Source organism: Anas acuta, chromosome 2, assembly GCF_963932015.1.
Source record: "Anas acuta chromosome 2, bAnaAcu1.1, whole genome shotgun sequence".
Classification (NCBI taxonomy): Eukaryota; Metazoa; Chordata; class Aves; order Anseriformes; family Anatidae; genus Anas; species Anas acuta.
In genome coordinates, this window is record NC_088980.1 from 139,961,300 (window position 1) to 139,984,235 (window position 22,936).

The 22,936-nt window shown below is 40.8% G+C and overlaps 1 protein-coding gene across 1 annotated transcript in view; it reads left to right on the forward strand.

Annotated features, from left to right (window-relative positions):
* The window catches only part of EMC2 (ER membrane protein complex subunit 2), a 48,641-nt gene that overhangs the window by 17,824 nt on the left and 7,881 nt on the right, over positions 1-22,936 (forward strand). Inside the window, exons 6-9 of the mRNA XM_068672509.1 lie at positions 18,289-18,374; positions 18,541-18,600; positions 20,949-21,030; positions 22,132-22,242. Coding sequence (XP_068528610.1) covers positions 18,289-18,374; positions 18,541-18,600; positions 20,949-21,030; positions 22,132-22,242 — 339 coding nt within the window. The remainder of the gene's footprint in view (positions 1-18,288; positions 18,375-18,540; positions 18,601-20,948; positions 21,031-22,131; positions 22,243-22,936) is intronic.

Here is a 22,936-nt window from a genome sequence, read left to right on the forward strand (position 1 = left end):
CACCATCCTGGCCCGAGCGTGTCACTGTCCTGCTTGCTATGAGACTGTGGTGGGTGTGGGTTGGGGCAATCTTACCTGTCCTGGAGAACGCTGAAGCATTTCCAGCTGACATCTCAAAGGGAGAGGCCAGGAGTCTGCCGTGGTCTGGTCCCATCGCCGTCTGTGTCTGGCTTTAATAAGAGAAGGAACAAACAGAGCAGCATCCCCCTGTGAACATGGGGTGCCCCTGCCTCTGTGCCCGAGGGTCTCAAGCATCTCACCACATCCTTCTGTCTCCTGTCATCCTGATGGAGCCGTCACTCCCATCCTGGCCCAATTCTGTCACCTTCCTGCTTGCTGTTAGAGCCTGGTGGGTGTGGGTTGGGGTGATCTTACCTGTCCTGTAGAGTGTTGACAGCTCTTCCTTCCAGCTGAGTGGTTGAGGGCAGTAAGGCCAGGTTGTGCCGTAGTCTGGTCCCATTGCTGTGTGTGTTTCCAGCTCTAAAAGAAAGCCAAAGGGCAGCAGCCTTCCCCTGTGGCCAGGAGCAGCCCGTCTCCCATCCTAAGGCTCTCCCAGCCTCACAACAGTACCATCCATCCAGTTTCTCCCTGTGGGCCAAGAAGTATCCATGTTTTACCAACTCCACAGGCCTTGTGATCATGGTGGGGAATAGGTTGGGGGTAGCTTATCTGTTCTGTAGAGCGTTGACACATTTTCCAGCTGAGGTCTCAAGGGGAGAGAAGCCAGGAGTGTGCCCTGGTCTGGTCCCATCGCTGTGTGTTTCTGGCTTTAAGAAGAGAAGGAACAAACAGAGCAGCACACCCCCCTGTGACCACGGGCAGCGCCTGCCTCTGTGCCCGAGGGTTTTGAGCGTCTCACCACATCCGTCTGTCTCCTGTCATCCTGATGGAGCGGTCACTGCTGTCCCCGCCTGGTCGTGTCACCTTCTTACTTGGTGTTAGAGCCTGGTGGGTGTGGGTTGGGGCAATCTTACCTGTCCTGTAGAGCGTTGACAGCTCTTCCTTCCAGCTGAGTTCTCAATGGGAGAGCAGTCAGGACTGTGCCGTGGTCTGGTCCAAATGCTGTGTGATTCTGGCTGAAGGAGGAGAAGCACCAAAGGGAGCAGCATCCCCTGTGACCACAGGCAGCACCTGCCTCTGTGCACAAGGGTCTCTAGCGACTCACCGAGGCTGGCCGTGTCCTGTCCTCCTGATGGAGCCATCACTCCCATCCTGGCCTGATTCTGTCACCTTGCTGTGGTGGGGCGTGGGTTGGGGCGATCTTACCTGTCCTGTAGGGTGTGAAGAAATGCCTGGCACAGTGCTGGAAAGGAGCGGCCAGGAGCGTGCCATGGTTTAGTTCGGTCAGTGTGCTGCAGGGCGCTGAGAGCCATTTGAGGTGAGGGCCTGAAGAGAGAGGAAAGAGAAGCTGAATTCCTCTGGTGGAGTTTGTGCCTGGAGCGGAGGCTGGAGCAGGAGGAGCAGGCAGCCAAGCAGCCTCCCCGTCAGCACGGGCAGCCCTTACCGGCCTGCCCAACCGCCGCTGGGGACAACATTCTGCACCAAGGCCGTCCCCAACGCTTTGTGACATGGGGCACCCCCTGCCTGCTGTGGCATGGGCGGGGCATTAATTCCGGGGCAGCATGCTGGGGTCTGTCTGGGGCTGTGCTGCCTGCCCTGAAGAGCTCTGAGAGCTCCCTGCTGAGGGAAAGAGGCCCGGAGCATGCCACCAAACGGAGCAGCATCTGCCTGAGACCACAGGCTGCCCCTACTTATGTGCCCGAGGGTCTCCAACGACTCACCGAGGCTGTCCGTGTTCCAACATCCTGATCCAGCAGTCACTCCGTCCTACCCCGATCATGTCACCATCCTGCTGGCTAATAGAACCTGGTGGGTGTGGGTTGGGCCGATCTTACCTGTCCTGGAGAGCGTTGGCAGCTCTTCCTTCCAGCTGAGTGCTTGAGGGCAGAGAGGCCAGGATTCTGCATTTTCTGGCTGAAAGTGAGAAAGCACCAAACTAAGCAGCAAACCCCTGTGACTATGGGCAGCCCCTGCCTCTCTGCTCAAGAGTAGCTAGCGACTCACCCAGGCTGTCTGTGTCCCGTCTTCCTGATGCAGCATTTGCTGCCGTCCTGCCCCCATTCCATCAGCTTCCTGCTTGCTGTGGACAATCGGGGCTGTGCGTTGGGGCAATCTTACGTGTCCTGGAGAGCCTTGGCACCTCTTCCTTCCAGCTGATTTCTCAAGGGGAGAGTGGCCAGGAGTGTGCCATGGTCCGCTCTCATCGCTAGGTATGTTTCTGTCTGAAAGACGAAAAGCACCAAACGGAGCAGCATCCCCCATGCGACCACAGGCTGCCCCTACTTCTGTGCCTGACGGTCTCCAACAACTCACCGAGGCTGTCATTGTTCTGTCATCCTGATACAGTGGCCACTCCCGTCCTGGCCCGATCATGTCACCGTCCTCCTTGCTGTTAGAACCTGGTGGGTGTCGTTTGGGGCAATCTTACCTGTCCTGGAGAGCGTTGGCAGCTCTTCCTCCCAGATGAGTGGTCGAGGGCAGAGAGGCCACAACTTTGCCGTGCTCTGGTCTCATCGCTGTGTGTGTCTGCCTGAAAGAGAAGAAGCACAAAACAAAGCAGCACCTCCCTGTGACCACGGGCAGCCCCTGCCTCTCTCCTCAAGAGTATCTATAAACTCACCGAGGCTGTCCGTGTCCCATCATCCTCATGGAGCAGTCACTGCCGTCCTGGCCCAGTTATGTCACTATCGTGCTTGCTAATAAAATCTGATGGGTGTGGGTTGGGGCGATCTTACCTGTCCTGAAGAGCGCTGGATGTTCCTTCCAGATGACTTCTCAAAGGGAGAGTCACCAGGATTGTGCCATCGTCTGCTTCCCATCGCTGTGTGTGTCTTGGTTTAATAACAGACAGAACAAATGGAGAAGCATCCCCGTGTGACCAGCTGCTGACCCTGCCTCTATGCCCAACGGACTTGAGCGTCTCACCACGTCAATCTGTCTCCCGTCATCCTGATTGAGTGGTCACTCCCGTCCTGGCTCAAGCATGTCACTGTCCTGCTTGCTAGGAGACCATGGTGTGGTGTGGGTTGGGGCAAAGTTACCTGGCCTGGAGATCGTTGACACCTTTTCCAGCTGACTTCTCAAGGTGAGAGAGTCCAGGAGTGTGTCATGGCTTCATTCCATCACTGCCAGTGTCTCCAGCTGTAATAGAGTAGGCGACAAACCAAGCAGCCACCCCCTCTCAGCACTGGAAGCCATTCCTTTCTCCTTGCACGAGGCTCTCCCAGCCTGACACCAAGGCTGTCCATCTCTCATCTTCCTGATGTCCAGGAGATGCTCGTTGCACATTAAATGTGTCACGTCCCCACTTAGCTTGGTGACACCGTGGTGGGGAATGGCTTGGGGCTGTCTTATCTGTCCTGGAGAGCGTTGGCATCTTTTCTGGCTGAGTTCTCAAAGCAAGAGAGGCCAGGAGTGTGCCATGGTCCAGTCTCATCACTAGGTATGTTTCTGTCTGAAAGAGGAAAAGCAGCAAATGGAGCAGCATCCCCCTGTGACCATGGGCAGCCCCTACTTGCGTTGCTCAAGTCTCTCTTGCGACTCACCGGGGCTGTCCGTGTCCCGTCATCCCGATGTAGCTGTCACTCCTGTCCTGCCCAGATCATGTCACCTTCCTGCTTGCTGTGGACCATGGCGAGTGTGGTTTGGGGCAATCTTACCTCTTTTGTAGTGTGTGGACCATTGTCTGGCACAGTGCTGAAAAGGATTGACTAGGAGTGTGCACTCGATCGCCTCACTCAGTGTCCTGCAGGGCGCTGAGAGCCATTTGAGGTGAGGGCCTGAAGAGAGAGGAAAGAGAAGCTGAATTCCTCTGGTGGAGTTTGTGCCTGGAGCGGAGGCTGGAGCAGGAGGAGCAGGCAGCCGAGCAGCCTCCCCGTCAGCACGGGCAGCCCTTACCAGCCTGCCCAACCGCCGCTGGGGACAACATTCTGCACCAAGGCCGTCCCCAACGCTTTGTGACATGGGGCACCCCCTGCCTGCTGTGGCATGGGCGGGGCATTAATTCCGGGGCAGCAGGCTGTGGGAGCATGCTGGGGTCCATCTGGGGCTGTGCTGCCTGCCCTGAAGAGCTCTGAGAGCTCCCTGCTGGGGGGGCCAGGAGCGTGCCCCAGTTTGGTCCCATCGCTGCCTGTGCGTGTGGCTGGGAGAGGAGCCCCTAAACTGCCCCCATGTCTGTGCAGGGTGACACGTCTGTTCCTGCCCACTGTGGAAGCACGAAAGAAGAACTAAATGAATAATAAACACTGAAAAGCCCAAAGCCACGGGTTGTGATTCTGGGGAGGGGAATCAAGCAGTTGTAGCAGCAATTGCAAGAACTCTCAGCAAAGGGGATTAAAATGAGCTTTTTTCAGCTAAAGAGTAAAGTTGAGGAAAGACTAGGGAGAGTTCTTTAAAGGAAACGTTTTGCATAGTTTGGGAAAATAGCACTGAAGAGTCTGTCTACTTACATGATTTGAGGCGAGATCAAATCATCTTAAAATTGTGCAGTTAGTTCCATTGATTTCATAGCAAGATGTTATTTTTTCCTGGTTGTGAATCTTCAGTTTTGCTGCTTTTTCTGTCTTTTTTTTTTTTATTTTTCTAGTCCCTCTCCTCGAGCAGAAACCAGGAGAGCACCTCTGTGAATACCTCTAGCTGTGCACGGCTGAATTTCAGTGTGTGGGGCGTTTCTGGATGTGCCTCCTACAAGAGTCGGGCGCGTGACTGTGCAAAAGTAGCGCCGTCCCCTGGGGTTTTGTTTTTAATCAGTCCCAGTTTGTTTCTGGCAGTCGGGTTTATAAGCAGGAGGGAGCCAAGCTGACCAGGAAGAAGTTGGCCTAAAGTGAGCTGTGATGGCCAGCTATGGCAAGGCTGGTACGTGTGAGAAATGTGCAGGAAAGCTATGAGAGGCACTTAATCTCGCAGGTAGAAAGCATGGTTCTCTTTGATTTCCAGCAGTGGGGCAGCCCCCACAGCAGCTCCACCTTGGATCCAGCCCTCAGGTGTTATCCAAAGGCCTGGCTTTTGGGCCTGAGGTGTTTGTAGCAGCCTATGCTCTTCCTGGACAGTGGCAACACTTTCATTTGGCTTTTAAAAAAAGGGGGCAGCTTCTGAGTATGGGGAAGGTTTGGCACGTATCTTTTTCCTGTAAAAATTTCAAAGGGAATTCTCTGGTTTAGAAAGTAGGAAGTTGACTCTCTTGATTGAAGAGTGACAACTAATAGCATTGTTGGTGTGCTGTTCATCACAGAACTGAGCGATGTTAAGGTGTAAGCTGCCTCTAACAGGTTGCTGGCTGGTCTCGGCTCCAGGTCACTGAGAGTGGAGCACATACTCAAGTATTTTCAGAGAAGGTAGCGTTCCTGATCCCCCGTCCAGTATCTTCTTCTTGCATCCCCCCAGGGGTAAACTGCACCTGCTGCTTCCCTAAAGTGTCTGTACACCAATGCACAGAGCATGGGAAATAAACAGGATGAGCTTGAGATCTGTTTTTGGTTGCGGGGCCACAATCTCGTTGTGATCATTGAGACACGGTGGGACAGCTCGCATGACTGGAATGCACACCAGAAGGCTGTGCTGCCATTTAGCAAGACCTGGACTGGCTGGAGAGATGGGCAGGAAGAAACTAAATGAGATTTAATAAGAGCAAGTGTAGAGTCCTGCACCTGGGAAGGAACAACCCGAAGTATCAGTACAGGCTGGGGGATGACCTGCTGGAGAGGAGCTCTGAGGAGAAGGACCTGGGGGTCCTGGTGGACGACAGGTTGACCATGAGCCAGCAGTGTGCCCTTGTGGCCAAGAGGGCCAATGGGATCAATGGCGTGCATTAAAAGGAGCATGGCCAGCAGGTCAAGGGAGGTGATCCTCCCCCTTCTACTCTGCCCTGGTCAGGCCTCACCTGGAGTACTGTGTCCAGTTCTGGGCTCCCCGGTACAAGAAAGACAGGGATCTCCTGGAAAGAGTCCAGCAGAGGGCCACAAAGGTGATACGGGGCCTGGAGCATCTCCCCTATGAGGAAAGGCTGAGAGACCTGGGTCTGTTCAGCCTGGAGAAGAGAAGACTGAGAGGGGATCTCCTCAGTGTATGTAAATATCTGAGGGGTGGGGGAAAGAAGGATGTAGCCAACCTCTTCTTAAGGCTTTGTGGGGATAGGACAAGGGGCAATGGCTGCAAGTTAAAGCACAGGACGTTCCGCACTGACATGTGAAAGAACTTCTTCATGGTGAGGGTGACGGAGCACTGGAACAGGCTGCCCAGGGAGGTTGTGGAGTCTCCTTCTCTGGAGACATTCAAGGCCTGTCTGGACGCCTACCTGGGCAGCCTGCTCTGAGGAACCTGCTTTGGCAGGGAGGTTGGACGCAATGATCTTTCAAGGTCCCTTCCAACCCCTACATTTCTGTCATTCTGTGGTCTGTTACTGAGGAATAGAAATGTGTAACTGGGGTAGCTAAGGTATGCCAGAACCGGATATAAAGTGTCAGCACTTAGATGAAGTAAACTATTTAAAGTAAATAACTAAATAATTTTTAAGAAAACACATCTTGAAATGTTAATACCAAGTTGAACACTCAGACAACAGTAGTAGATTTTTTTTTTTTTTTTTTTTGTCTTTGAGCAGTGATTTAGCCATTTCTGGTGTGCAGATGAAATGAACTATTGCAACTCTTCGCTCTTATTTTTCTTTCCCTAAAGCAGTTTTTCTTCAACTTTGCTTTGGAAGACAAATACAGGTGATCTGCAGTTGTTCTGTGAAAGTCTGTAGTGATTTTGAGTAGAAGTTTGAGCACAAGCAGTGTAGTTGACTGCTGAAAATTTTGACATGTTTTAGAAGTGCATGACCAAAGGCTTTCAGAGACACAAAGTCTTCAAAGTTTTGTTAAAATAAGATGAAAACCATCTACAGCGAAGCCACAAGAATAGGTCACCTAGGTGCATATCTTCTGCTGAAGCCAATGGAAAATGGAGCACCATCTTACAATGACATCTGTAGGCCACGAAACTTTGAAGGGTGCATTTTTGGCACTTTTCAGCAGACTCAACATGGCTAATGTAATCTGAGTAAGTGGCTTGTAGGATATTTTTATAAAACAAAATAATTTATTTAAAGAAGTAAAATGCCTGATTTGGATTTCCTCCATAAGAAAATCATAAAGACCCATAAAACATTAATATTTAGAAGCATAAGGGGGAAATATTCGAACAGTTGCATCATTTCTTAGATTTCTGAAAATCTTAGACCAGAAGCAAAGAGTGTTAAATCCATTGCAAAAGTTCCTTGCTATATAACTGTAGGATATGTTGGCTCAGTCTTGCATGTCAAAAGTGAAAATTAAGTAGAAAGTTTTGATAAATTGACATGTGTAGATTTCTCTGTGTCTTTTACCTGTTAATTATTTCCATGCACACATATGGCTGCTGTAGGAAAATAAGTATTTCAAGATTTTAAAAAAGAAGCTGTTGCTCAGTTTGTCTTGGCAGTCACCTTACTGCATAGAAATTTCTTCTGGTGTGCTGACACATGGAGTTGCTTATATATATTAAACATTCTGGCAAGTGCTGTGAGTGAAACATAGACATTTGTTCACACGAATCATGTAAAAATCATACTTTGCATCAACTGACAATCTCAACTACAGAGAAGAATGGTAGAAGCTTTTTCAGAATATCTTTTATTTTAAACATTTAGCAGGCTTTTCTGTTACATTACGTGAACCTTGAACTCCAATTATATAATGGATGCTTACCCTTTCAGATGAGGTTTTGTTTTATGAAACTCTGAAATTAAGAGTAGTTATTCTATTTCATTTCTCAGGATAGAATTGGAAGTAGTCTTTGTTTTTTAAAAGACGGTCATCTCTCTGTGCTTTACTTCATTCCAACCTTACTTGCTGAAAAAGATGACTCATTTGACAATGGAGCAATGTTAATGCTGTCATTTCAGAGATCACATTTCATTCATCAAAACTGGTAGGCATTGAGTAACAGTCTGTCCCTTCTAAAGAGGTTAACATTCGTGAATGAAATGTGACTTTGTGAAAACCACAAGTTGCATGCATTTTAATAAAATAGGAATGGCAACCTTTTCCTTTCCTGTCTGTTTGCATTGAAATGCAAGCATATTTAAGCTGTAGCTGTTTTTAAGGCTGCTTAACATTTTCCATTGTAGGTCCGTTTTTATTAATTAAAATTTAATTTAGTATCCAATTGAAAATCTTTATACTGATGCCAAACAGTGACTGAGTTGTTTGTAGACAAACATACTTAGGCTGTTTCTCAGAACAAAAAAAGGGGTGCATTATTTTTTTAGCAGAAAGGAAGGTCTGTATGTTTGTTTTTGCTGTTCATTTATTTCATTGAGAAGACCTCATCCTGCTTTGGAGTAAAACGTTGGATACCAACAGGAAAAGAGCGCTTGGTAGAATGCGACTTGTACTGTACTATGAGAAAAACACCCAAATTGGCTTAGTTACAGGCATTTGAAAGTCTTCATTTCATGTACTCAGTAGAGACTGATGGAATTTTTATTAAATACATATCCTAAAAATCCCATTTGTATTGAGCGTGATCTATCCCAGGCTATGGAAACTAAGCAGGACTTCTAGCAGTTGTTCCTCGTGGCTGTAGCACTGTGGGAAAGGGGCAGAAAGTTGGGAGAAGTAGGGAGGCTCCTTTCTTTCCTGAGTTGGACCAAGCAGTGAGTAAAGGAAAAACATTCAGAAGGAACTGAATAAAAAGTGAGGAAAGCAGAATTGTGAGGGCTAAAGAGAGAGGGACAGGTTAGGTGGTTAGTTAAGAAGAGAGGTCAGGTCAGATGTAGGGGAACAGATGGTTTGAAGGGTGTGTAGGAGATAAAAACAGAGGGATTTGTATTGGCATTTGTGTCTTGGACCACCCCCCCTTTTTTTTTTTTATTTTTTTTAATAAAAATCACATTTTGCCTCAAGGCACCATATTTTCTGCTGTCAATAAACAGATTTGAGACCTACTGGTGCAAGTTATCTTTATTCCCTATAGTACCTGGTGTGTATTAGTTCTGTCAGTAACTGTTTTAGCTCTAATCATGAAGCCATATACTACTTGAACGTTGCAAGTAACAAAGCTTGCAGTTCTGCAGGATGGAATTTTTATTATTGCACTAAAGAGAACACAGGTATACTTTATACCTCCTGAAGATAATGCTGAATGGTGAGCATGCTGTTTAAGTAATGCCAAAATCTGCACGCCCTTGAAATGACCAGTAGTCTTCTGAAGTGAGTAGTGAAGTTGAGCTGTATTGATTAAGATCATAAAGGCTAAAATTTTACACGATTTCATAATAAGAAATTTAAAGCCAGAGTCAATCTCTAGGTGTTCTTAATTTGTAACTTCATTTTCACAATGTTCTCAATATCTTTATTAGTGTTATGGATACTACATTAGCATTTATGTTCTGGATAAATTGCTTTTGTAAAATTTGATAGGAAATTTGCTTGGAATTGATACATCCATATTTTCTAATTGATGCTTAAGTCATAATTTCTTGGGACGAGGCTCTTACAGAAGAAGTAGTGTCTTGAGTGTTTTTTTCCTCTCATTTGTCCCACAGCATCCATGTGAGATGAAACAGTGCTGTCATTTTACATGTGGAGAGCAGATGAAAGCACAGCTCTGCAAAATTTTTTAGGGCTCAGTTTCAAAGTAGACAGCTCTCCGATTTTGCCATTAATTTCAATTCTGTAATGGATATTAAATGAGTAATTTTTAAACTATGTGTATATGTCTGCATCAGATTAAGTTGAATGCCTTTTTGCATTACTTTACCCTAGCAAAGATTTCTCCTTTTGGGGAGCAATTTAAATGAAGACCCATCTATTTGTAACTAAATAGCTAAATATTTTTGTGAATCGGGCCTTTCTTGTAGTGGCCTGTCCAGGAGCACAAAGAAGGCTGATAATAAGAAACGAAATGGGGTTCATATGTCCAAGTGTTGGGTCAGTGTCTAAACCACTCCACTGTCATCCTCGTACAGCTGCAGTTTGTCCCGATTCTTCAACTCACCCATCAAGAAGATTGCAGAGCACTTAGTCAGCAAAAGGGGAAAGTGAGATAAGACACAGTTCTGTTTTCTAATCCACAGAAAATCTGAAGTCTGTATTGGTGTCATTCTTCTGCTGTTTCTCTTGACGCTTTTTCAGCTAAGCTTTTAATACAAGAAGACACTGTATATGCTTGCTTAGCTTAGGGCATGTGAATAATCTCATTAACTTTATGGATCTAGTAATTGCGTCTCACTGAACGAAGAACTAAAAATGGAATTTTCATAACATGATAGTGAAGTACTTTAAGAACCCAGAAAGACCCTGTTTTCACCCAGAACAGCTCTGTTTTTCAGAATGAACAGGAACAAGTTATGTGCATAGAGTTATATGAATTAACACTTTTCTATACTATTTTGAGATTATTTTTCCAGTCAAGCCATCTAGAGATGGGAATCCCCACACTAGAAAGAAAAGAGTGATGTCTTAGGAATGTGTATCATGTAAATAGGCAGGAATTATGTATCATTAAATCTGAGCTTGTTCTTCCTAGCTTTTTTTTATCATTGCAAATTACTGCTACCTTGACTTGATAGGGAAGGGGAGAATGGCTAAACTAAAAGAGGGGAGAGTTAGATTAGATGTTAGGAAGAAATTCTTCACTCAGAAGATGGTGAGGAAGTGGCACAGGCTGCCCAGAGAAGCTGTGGATGCCCCATCCCTGGAGGTGCTCAAGGCCAGGCTGGATGGGGCTTTGGGCAGCCTGGGCTGGTGGGAGGTGTCCCTGCCCACGGCAGGGAGCTGGAACTGGATGGACTTTAATGTTCCTTCCAACCCAAGCTGTTCTGTGATTCTGTAATATAGGTAAATTATTTGTTTTCCAGTTCCTTATCTTTATCAAACAAGATGTGAATAACAAGCACTGTTTGAGCACTGTCTATCTATTTATCATCTGAATAGTGGTAATTCTTTTCAACTCCGTCAGTAGCTGTACATTCATTTTGAACAGACAGAGACCTCTCTGAAGCTCTTGCAGATTTGTACATTGATCTACTGGAATCTTTTAAGTTTCAAAAAAGCAGAATTACTTACTAAATGAAATACCTACTAATAGAGGGAATTCTGTGAAGCAATGTGAACGTTTCATTAAATATGTTGCTAGCCCTGCCAGGAAAGATTCCACTAGTCCTACACTTAGGTTCGTATGGTGGTAGGTTTAAGGGGAATTGACAAAGAAAGTTTGGCACTGTGCCCGACACAGGATGGAGTTAGTGAGAGATATGAAGAGCTGCAGCTGCTTCTTTGGATAGTCCCTGAGGAGATCTGGTGATTAAGCTGGGGATGTACTATATGGATCCTAAAAAAATGTGTTCATCTACTGACACTTCTGACATGCATCATCCACCTTTGTGAGACTTATTTTGCTTCTTGATGAATCATATCAACGAAGTGAGATAGCAGCAAAGTATCTTCTAACATTTTTCCTGTGTTTTGCTTTTGTGGGTGTAGCATTTTTAAATTTTTTAAAATGTTGGTGGGGGATTTTGTCCCTTGAAATTAAGTATTTGACAACAGAAGAAGGGCTATACTGAAATTGTGCCAAATGTGCATTTAGCTTGTCGTGTTCTGACAGTGACCAATAGCAGATACTGGAAGAAGTGTATAAGAACAGGGCAGTCATGCAGTGTTCTCTAGTCTGCCCTGCCAGTTTCTATTAATCTTCTTGCTATGGTTTTCCTGTGCCAGAAGTGGTAACTGTATATTTTATAGCTCTTCATTGAATTGATTTTTTTTTAAATGCTTTTTTGAACTTGTATAAATTTGTAATAAACATGGTGTCTACAGTATCACTCAGTGATGAAGCCTCATCATTTACTTGTGGATTGGGCACATCTTCAATTATTTATTTATTTTTGAACCTTCAACCTAACAATTTCATTTAATACCCCTAATTTTTTCTGTTATGGTAAACACAGTTGTTCAGTTGTTCACTTTACTAATTCTTTATGATTTTATGGATCTTTTGCATTTTTCTTCCCTCTAAGCTGAGGGAAGAGAGGGTCCTAACCTAACCTGTCTAGCAGCTCTTGTTTCCATTTTGTACCCTGAAACCCTGCTGCTGTTTCTGATTTTCTTCTGTATTTAGATGAGGAAGGAGAGCACAGATCTGCAGTGAGTATTCAGAAAGCAAGATCATTATGGAATAGTGCAATGACAAAATGATACCACTGATGTGTGCTGCTCTGTAGTCTTTTCTGATAATTCTAGCATTGCTGTTGGTGGGGGTTTGAGCAGATAAATTTTGTTTGTTTATTTAAGACCTTTTCTCAACATTGAACTGACATTTTGTAGAGCTGTTCATTGCAATTCCAGCATCTTTTTTCTGACCAAACAAATTCAGGGAACTTTGCTGCATACGTTAAATTAGTATTGTTTTACCCTGTATATATCCCTTTATATGGATTGAGTTTCAAGGGCTGTTTTTTCACGCTGGCATTCTCTGTTGTGAATGTTATTCTCTGCAGTTGACTTCTATACTTGAATAACTCATTATCATCAATTAATTTGAGCACATCTCTGTTAATTCCCCTGTTAGATCACTTATGACGATGCTGAGCAATAACTCTTAGTACAGGTGACTCTGGGATTCTCAGTGAAGAGAACTGACTAGTAGACAATTATTTTTTTTATTTTACATATTGTATTTTTAGAATAAATTTATCCACACAAAGACCTTCCCTTCTTACTCTATGGTACTTCAGTTTCCTCCAGAGCTTCCAGTGAGAGATCCTTTTGAAATTCTTGTTGAAGTCAAAGTTGACTTTTAAATGGAGCTTTATTCATGCACACCATTAGTAACTCTCTCAAAGAACTCCAGTAGATCTGGGAAGCTTTACTTTCGTTTGTCTAAACTGCTGAGTTTTCTTTGATATATAACATTTTTCATGTTTTCCAATTCCAGGCATGAGTTTTTAGCCTTTATAGCTTCTACCAATTTTCTGTGTGCTGGTGGTAGACATTATGGGTTTGTTGGATTCCTCTCTGGAACCCTGTAAAAAATTGTGTTGACCATTGCTACTTATGCTTGACGTTACCCATAAAGCAGCAGTTTCAAGTCAGTAGCTCTGTGCCTGCATAGATTCATTTGCAAGATTTGGCCTGATTTAACTGTCTTCCTTGGTTAACTTAAAAATAAATAAATAAATAATAAATAAAAAATCTGGTAACAGTATATTTGTTGTGGTGGTTGTATTCAAATGATGTGGTATTTTTTGACGTCCACATAATTCCTTCCCTTTATCTTTGTTGTAGTTGTTCACGCTTTTAATTTGCATACTCCAATTTGAAGGAAATTATTTTAATATGTCAAACTCTTAGGCCAAATGACCCTTTTCTAAGTTGTTATATCCTTAACAAAAACCAAACTATGAATTTATTTTAAGTTACAATATTAACATTGCAGCAGTGAAACAAATAGGAAATTGCTCCTTTCTTCGACGTGTCAGTTCTTGACAATTCTCCTCCTAGTACCTTATTTGCAACCATGAAATTAGACAGATCGTAGACTCTCTGTTGGTATATTGTACTAATCGAGTGCAGAAGTTGATAAATGTTCAAATCCTAACTTCACTTTGAGTCTACTTAATGCTAATTAAAAAGAATCATGACAAATGGAGGATTAGTTCTTGTGCCAGATTGGGGATTATTAGTCTTTAAAAGAAATAGCTTGGAAAGGTTCACTGTTTAATAAATGTGACATACTAAAGTACCTTAGTCCAGATGATACTGATTACGGTATAAGTGTTTCTTTAAAATGGCATATATCTTTCCATTAAGAATGCTGGATTTACAGAATCAGCCAATAACCATTCCAGTATTTTATTTTAAACCCTGGAAAACTGATAGGGGGAATTCCATGTCATAGGTTCTGCACGGTCAAACACTGCATATCTTGTTGCAGCATAGAAATTTATTTTTTTTTTTCTTTTTCAATTTAAGGTGGAAGGAGACTGAGTTCATTTTCGTATCAGACTAGTTCCTAAGATTCTTATTGTTGTGATGTGCAGAACTGAGATGTAAGGTTTGAACATTATTTTCCTATCTTTTTAAACACAATTGTTACAACTGTTTTAGTACACTACACGGATTTCAATCTCAAATCTGGTAGTTGAAAATAGGTCTCTTGTGACAATTCTTAGTGGACTTGAAGTTAATGATTGCACAGGTTTATACTCTGCGTTCTGCAGTCTTTTAGTGTCTTGCAGTAGGTCAAAATGAGCTCAGAAAAGCTCAAAAACGAGCTTATATTTTGAAATGTGAGACTTACACTAAACGAAGTCCTGAAACATTAATAAAACATGAAGTGACTTTTTTTTTTTTTTTTTCCAAACTACCTGTTATTAAGGCAGGTAATGAGTGGTATGTATGATAATTTTCTGCAGTACTGCTTTGAGTCTGCCTTTTTTCTTAAAAGTAACTAGTTTTTGTCTGGTAGAGTGGTTGTTATCATTGGTAGTGGTGCTGCGCAGTAAAACACTTGATTTAATTTGATGGAAATAAAGAAGAAAATGATGCTATGTTTGTCATTATGTAGCCTACTCTCAAGATGCTCAGGAATGCTCAGGAAGCATCCTGGACGTGAGGCCCAGCTCACTGAGGAGGAAAGTGGTGCACACAGGGACCTGGATAGGGTCAGAGGCAGCATAAATTAAAAAAAAAAAAAAAAAAAAAAAAAAAAAAAAAAAAAAGAGAGAGAGAGAGAGAGAGAAGTTTACAACATACAAAATTGCCCAGGTCTGGTTTGAGTTTTTAGGCCTTTTCATACTTTTTTTTTCTTAAAACAGGGAGTACTGGAGTCATATTGAAATCAGTCTTTATTTTAAAAAATTAACTGAGAGTTTTTATGGTCTTTTAAGAAAAGCGAGAAAGTGAGATGAAGGAGTAGTTTGTGAGTACAGGTAAAAGCAATACTATTTTGTTTCTAGGTCTTTATTTTTTAGAAGTCTTATGACTCCTAGGAGTCACAGATCCAAATACTTTCAGTCTCTTCTGAGCATCTATGTGAATGTCTCTTGGCAATGTTCTCTGAACATTTTTGTATTAATTTTATTTATGTGATTGAAAAATGCTGTAAATTACTTTTTAAAAGCCAAACCAAAAAAACAACTCTACAGCACCATTGGTTTCTTCCCAGCAATTTTAAATACTTTCAAAAATTCTGTGTCACTCCAAAACACATTGTGCATCCATTTCCCACATATTTCCTTTGAGTGTCAGCACTGTTTTGAATGTCAGTGTGTCTTAGTTTACAAAGAGTTCTCTTTAAATAAATTAACTTATCCCAGGAGTTTTGAAGGTGTGTTTGTGAGTGAAGTGAGTGCAGATTTCAAGCCCAGATGCTGTTTTATTTTCGATAAGGGGAATGAAATGGGAAGTTTTAAATACTGCTTTTCTCAACTGTGAACTAAAAAAAACGTTATTTTGAGGAAATGTTGTGTGCAGTTTAGAAGCAAATAAATCCATCAAATGTGCATATAATTAATTTTACTCTCAAGTGCTACCATCAGATCTCAGTAATTATGACTAATCCTGGTATCCGCGATATTTGATTACATTACATGGCATGCTTTTTATAGGTAAACATCAGTTTAAGTTTGTGACTAGAAATAGTTGTAGCTTTTTGTAAATTAACATCTTGAGGCTGCCGTGATTTACATTATTTGGGAGTGCTGTGGTCAAGAAGGAAAGCACCCTTGGAGAGAATCTGTTTGGAGGACTTTGCATGCGATTGAAGGAGTTATGTTAGAAATGAAGAGGACGGATGGCTTACATGTAGTCTGTGCCTGGTTGTCATTGCAAATTAAGTTGTCAGATGCGTTGATTGATTTTAGATATTAAACAGATGATTTCAGTCTCACGCGGGTTATTTTTGATCATTCTGGTCTAATGATTTTTTTTCTTAAAATTTTGCAAATAACAACTGAATTTTCAATTTACAAGCTGCATTTTAAAGTAGTTAGTCTGTCACCTGCAAAAGAGACTTGTGTCTTCGTAAGTCATAATTGCACGCTGTGCTTCTTTGGATGAGGTTAGCCCCACTCTTCCCTGCTTTCAGGTTTCCTGCTCAGCGAGCAGGTCACCGAGCTGTGTAATCCCAGCCTTGGGCAGGCAGCTCAGCGCTGCCCCAGCGTTTCCCCCAGGGCAGGGATAACGACCTGCTTTATGAAATGCTTGGAGACCTCTTCAGAAAACTTGATAGGGAGCAATGAAGTTGTTTTTTTTTGTTTTGTTTGTTTTGTTTTTCTAGTAAGAATCTTTTCTAGTAAGATTCTAGTAAGATTAAATATATACATATATATATATATATATATATATATATATATATATAAAATCGTGCTGTTATCATTATTTCAAAAGCTTTCAGGAGAATAAGCAGTGTATATTATTGTTAGAGTGATAGATGTGGTCAGCATTTAAAATTTCCCGAGCCGGTTATGGATTTTGGCCAACGGTCTCCCAGTAATAGCAGGAAGATGAATGTAGTTTCACAGGTTGCAGTTTGACAAAGCAGCGCTGGATAACGGAGTGACTGTGGGTAAACCCGCCACGCTGCCTGTGTCCTCGTTTGTCTCCTGATCCGTCCTACAGATTTTCTCTCTACCTCCACGTTGTGTTTAAGCAGAAGAGTGATAGATTTTTAGCTTGAGTCATTTTCTACTGAATTTGCACTGAATGTGTGTTCGTGAGGGAGGTGAAGGGGACGAGCTCGGAGGAAAGAATGAGCTGACAGTTAGCATTAAAAGCACTTCTGGTTTCTTGTGTTACCAACCAGCCTGAACTAGTTTACGTAAATGATGTGCTCCAGTGCTCTTCCAAGAGAAATTAACATTGTCAAACGATGATTAAAAGATAAATTACATAAAAGAACAGTCACGTTTAAAATACCGTAAAACTACAGAAACCCCTGCAGGGTTAATGTGACTGTTACCGTAGGAAGGTACATCATGAAGAAACCAGTTTCAGAGCTATCTTGATGTCAGAGGTTAAAATCTTTTGAGGTTTTGTGGCAGAGTTGTGTGTTCCCGGGCAGTCAAGGCTTCTGTAAGGCTGTACCCAGCTGTGTAACCACTTCATGTGGTACAAAGTGAGCTGAGAGGTACAAGGAATAAGCACTGGCAGTATGTTACAGGAAAAGCATACAATTTTGTCATGAATATTATCTGATGGAGCGATGGCCCAGATGGCGTTCGTTCTTTGGGGCACTTTGTGCTGGAGTTTGTTTTTCCTTCCATTCTGTCAGACCCCAGCTCTGATGACTTTCCGGCTGGTGGAGGTGTAGTGCTGTCAGACTGCTTAGCGAGACGGATGGCTGTTGTTTTGAATTACACCTGAAGTGCACCTCGATTTAAAACTCCTAGAGGTTAGGTGTTCTAGAGAGACATTCTGCCTTTCGAGAACTGTAACCAGAAAACTTCAGAAACTGAAATTTTGGACTGAAGTCTAGAATAATCAGCTATTAAAACTTTATATCCTTTCTTTTGGTGTTCTGTAACAACTTATATGGAGTTTGAAATATGAATAAAGTGTAATTCTTAACTCTTTGTTTTTATATTGTTTATGTTGAAACACATATTCTACCTACGTATTGGAGTACTCTTTGCTTTTGCCATTGAAATGGCCGCTTTATGTTCCCTTAACATTGAAAAGCCTGATTTTTTTTTTTCAGAAGTGGTTTGAAGGTTGCACATGAACTTGATGCATGTTCAACAGGAATTAAAAGATTGCATTCAGCACTTTGACGAGAATCGTTAAAAGTGGCTGAAAGCCATAAAGTGGCAACCAAGGTGCATCTGTGGGATTCTCTAAAACCCAGTCCCCATCTCCTCTGTAGTCATGGACCTTGTGAATGGCAAGGTGGGGGTCTTTGGAACGGCTGAAGATTAGCGTCCCCTGCTGTTTTGTAATTATCGGAATCTGGACAGTCATTTATTTGAATGAAATAATGCATACAGTTTGTACTTCCAAAGAAAGGCGTACATAATGTGATTGTAAGAAGAGGTTTTCAGTCTCTCAGTGGGATGTCATAGGGTATGTTTATAAACTCCAACCTAGCAGTTGCTCTGCAGTGGAATTCCGCTGGTATTGAGATAATAATTTGCACAGTCAAATTGCTTTCTTTACAAAAACCCAGGGAATTATGAGACCTTAATCCTTTATTAATGTCAACCCATAGGCAGCAAGAAAGCGTAAGATTGCCATTCGAAAAGCCCAGGGGAAAAATCTTGAGGCCATCCGAGAGCTGAATGAGTATCTGGAACAGTGAGTGTCTCACAAGAATACGGATTGTGTTTTGCTATTCTGATAAATCTTTTTAATTAAAATGGAATTTGCATTTGATTTACGCTTTGCTTCCAGGCTGGTCATTTACAGAATCCCTTCACACATTCTTTTTGTTTTTTTTCTTCTCTTGCCTTTTTCTGTACAGATTTGTTGGAGACCAGGAAGCTTGGCATGAACTTGCAGAACTTTACATCAATGAGCATGAGTAAGTTGTTTGCTGAGTCCACATAAAAAGTGTTAAATTGAACTACGCTCTGTGCAAATCAAAAACCGTGGTGATTGTTTTGAAGGACTAGTGTTAGAAAGTATACAGTCTCATTTCCAATATCAGCTTTGTCAGGAAATAATTAACACAGAATCAGCCTTGTCTGACTACTGGTGCTTTAACAAGGTATTTTATTTTTAAACAGAAATAATTTACTTAATTACTAGTATGTTTCAGTCATTTTTTAAATCCATTATTTTAAAATAAATGTTTTAAGTGTGGCAATAAGCAGTATGCATTTTCTATAATTTTTCACTCAAGTGATATATTTTACTAGTTACAGATTTTAAATTCTTTACCTCTAAAAACAATTTATCACATCATTTGTATGTAGCATTCTTATTTTCTCTTAGCCTACCTCTGCAAGAACTTCTAGTAACCTTTCAAAAATAAATAAATAAAACATGGATCCAGAGTTAGAGGAATTTGGTCGCCTGGGTACAAAACCCAGTGCAATCAAGAATGCTGAGTGTTGTAGTAACTTGCTTATTGGATATTTAATGTTTTTGTTAGCTTTTTTTATTGCTGTAGTGACAGGAGGAAATCCCAGTGTGAGAGGATTAGCTCAAAGCCTTAGTGCAAGTTTTCTAATATCGCAGCATTAATTCTAACCCCCACCCAAAGGCGTATTTCCCCCCCACTTTAGTTCTTCAACCCAGCCTAAATTATATCACATTGTTTCCTTCCTTGCTTTCTAGAGAGTAGTAAAAGAATCAAACTCTCAAGAAATAGCCCTTCTCACTGCAACGAAAAATTTGTTCCCCCATGGTCTCTCCTTCCACCTCACTCTCAAAAATAATTATTAAACTCTTTCAAATGCTGACTTTGGGATTAATCTAGAATTTTGATGTCGCAGATTTCCATTTCTTTTGAGAAATTCACCAACTTTTCCAAGAAAATGAAAATTTAATATTATGTATACACGTATATTTAGAAATATATTTAAGCTGTCAAATCTGTTGGTGGAGCTGGAATACGGCTGTAATAGAATAAATGGAATACATATTCCTTTACAGCTTTTGTCAGCATTTTTTTTTTCCTGTAATCTTTATTACAAAATCATATAATAAAGCCTGAGAAGGAAATTGGTTTTGCTTGTATTTGCCTTGGTTTTTAATAAAAAAAAAAAAAAAAGATGAACTTCCTTCCTTATTGAAAAAGTTGACTGTTCTCACTGTAGTTTTATTTTACCAGTATCATTAATTATTACAATTATTGTGATTTGGAGAAAAAATCAGTCGGTTAAAATAGCAGCTGAATATTAATTTTAGAAATAAAGGAAATATTTCATCACTTTTTTTATCAGTCTCACAAATTCTGTCTTGCTTGTGAAATCACCATGCTCTTACTGTTGTTAACAAACACTCCTAGATTTACAAGGTTTTTGTAGTCCTCAGTTCTTCATTCTGTTCCGATAGGACTGCAGCTTCTGCTTTTGGAGTGTTGGTCTACTATCCTTTTATCTCCAAATGAGATATATCTCATTTGAGATATATATCTGACTATTGCTATGATCATAGGAAAAAAACAGTTTGCTTATTTTAAGAAATAATACTTGACTGATTATTTGGTTTAATATTCTCATTGCTGCTAAATTGGTTCTGCTCTGATATTAAATATCTAGCAACACTGGCATTATGAACTTTGTCTCTCTGTATTTTGGACTCCTGTCATATAAGCTCTGTGTGCTATCACGTATCTGTAGAAGATGCAAATTCTGCAGGAAAGCCTATTAGTCAAAATATTGTGAAGCTAGGATTTTTATTAACCGGAACAAAGTTGTTATAAGCTTGTCTTGTAATTCTTCCTGAAAGCTTTCATATAAAGAACAAGTCTTTTGCAACGATAAGTCGTTGCCAGTTTGGACTGGTATAATGCTATTTTCTTGCATGCATTTGGGCTGTCTGACTTTTAGAACTTTCCTTATGTTTTTTGATCGCATTTCTGTGGTTGAATGTCGATAGATAGATAACCAACAGTGTAAATGCTCCAATCTATACCATGCTAAATCAATCATCGTGTAGCTGAATTTTCTTGTAGAAAAAAAAAAATGAACTATGTTGTAGTTGGTGTTAGGTGTATACATTTTGTATATTTTTCACTGTTTATGATGTAAAAAATAGTGATTTGTGGTTTCAAACATCATTGAAAATTAAAAAATGTCTTTTGATTGTAAATCATGGAGTTATGAAAAAAAGTAAGGCTTCTTGTATTGTATTGTAGAGAAACTGAGGGAGAGAGCTGTGTATTCTTTTGTTTTTATATGCCACTGTTTTTATGTTCCTCAGCTATGCAAAGGCAGCCTTCTGCTTAGAGGAGCTTATGATGACTAATCCACACAACCACTTGTATTGTCAGCAATATGCTGAAGTAAGTATTTTCAGAAAAATCAATTATACTTAAATGTGTTCTGCTTTTATGTTACTGAAGTGGTGAAAACAGAATAAAAAAAGTTTCTTTAATTTTCCCTAGGAGAATGTTAATTTCTCAAAGAGCTTGAGTGTTAAAAAAAATATTTTGTTGCTCAATGTGACTAATGTATAAATAAGAGTAAGGGTAAGAATTATTGAGGATAAAAATTCCTTTTAAATGAGCAATTCTTGTTGAAATGTTTATGTGCTTTTCAAATAAGAAGTGAAATTTTTCAACAGTAATGGAAGACTATACATCATATCTAGGAAGTTATGATGTATTACCTATTATTGTGGAGCCAGGTCTTGGAATCCTTCAAGTAAGAATTATTTTATTGAAAGAGCACTGGGTAGAAAGAGGACACTGAAGTTCGAGCTCGACGTTTTTAGTCATTTGTATTCATTTTTCAGATGTATGATTTTTTTTTCCCTAAACTACACTTTAACTGCGTGGAATTAATTGGTTTTGTTAAAATGGATAAAATTGAATTAACATCGAAAGTTGAATGTCTAAATAACTTTGTGGTAGAAAATCTGTGAAGCATGTCTTCTAATAATTATCTTCCTTGTTTTAATAACAGGCAAAACTAGTAGAAAATAGTGGAGTGATCTTTAAATTTTGTACACTATTTTGCAGTTGAATAGCTAATGAAAGACATTTTTTTTGTTTTTTTCTGTACTGGTGTATGCTACACTGAAGGAGTTTAGAGTTAGTATGGATTTATAGCAGTCAGAATTTAGCTTTAGATTGAGAGTTTGTCATAATTTCTTAAGAGGCTATCCCAATATTGTAAGTATGAATAGGTGCAAAATAATCATTTTTTATTCTTTTAGCAACTGATTAAATTAACCCTGACTTTTTTCTCTATAATTAAATATTTTTGTGTTTATTGAAAAGAGTTAACATTTCTCACAGGCCAGTGTCTTGCCTTTGGTAGAACTTATCTGAAATACTTGTGTGAAACAAATGTGACAAGAAATTTCATAATATCTTTGAATCAAGAGCGAATGCTAGAGGCAAGAGTGACATGCAACTTTCAAGAGCCTATCATTTTTACAGGTTAAATACACTCAAGGGGGGCTTGAAAACCTTGAGCTATCAAGAAAGTATTTTGCACAAGCACTGAAGCTTAACAACAGAAATATGAGAGCTTTGTTTGGACTTTATATGGTAAGCACCTTGATTATATATTTTCCATGTTATCATTTTGAATGTCTTTATGCGTGTATGTTTTCCTTTACTATTTGCTAGGTTTTCTTCCTTTTGGTTTAACTTAGTGGTTTAGATTGTTAACACTGTTACTAAATATTGAGTGTAGACAATTCTGTGCCAGTGATCAAAAGTAGTAATAAGACATTGAAGTTGTCACCCCTATTCCAGTATGTGCATCTTGCTTCCAATATCCCTGATAGGGTAATGATACATTATTAAATCAGTTTTCAAAATGTTTTATTAAGAAGTATAAACTGTAATTTTAGCTGCTTTTGAATGTGCTTTCCTATAGAAGCAAGGTCTCTCCTTCATATACTTCCATATGTAAATTCAAACACTTTTTTCTTTTTTTTTTTTTTTAAATTTTTCTTTTCCCCATCAATATTCTCACATAGTTTGACTATCAGTGTAGACATTTTCCGAGGTTAACTATCTTTAGCTATCAAGCTATCTTTCAGGTCAACTTCAGCAAAGATTAATTTATTTTAAAATATTTTTAAGCATTATTGTTTGTTAAAATTTCCTTCACCTCAAGCTGTGTGGGGCGTTAGGACTCCCAGAGGCTTCAGTTGCGTAATATTAATTAGTGACTAACACTAATGCATCTTCAGACAGTTTGGATGGCTGTAAATCCCCATGTTTAGGAGTTCAC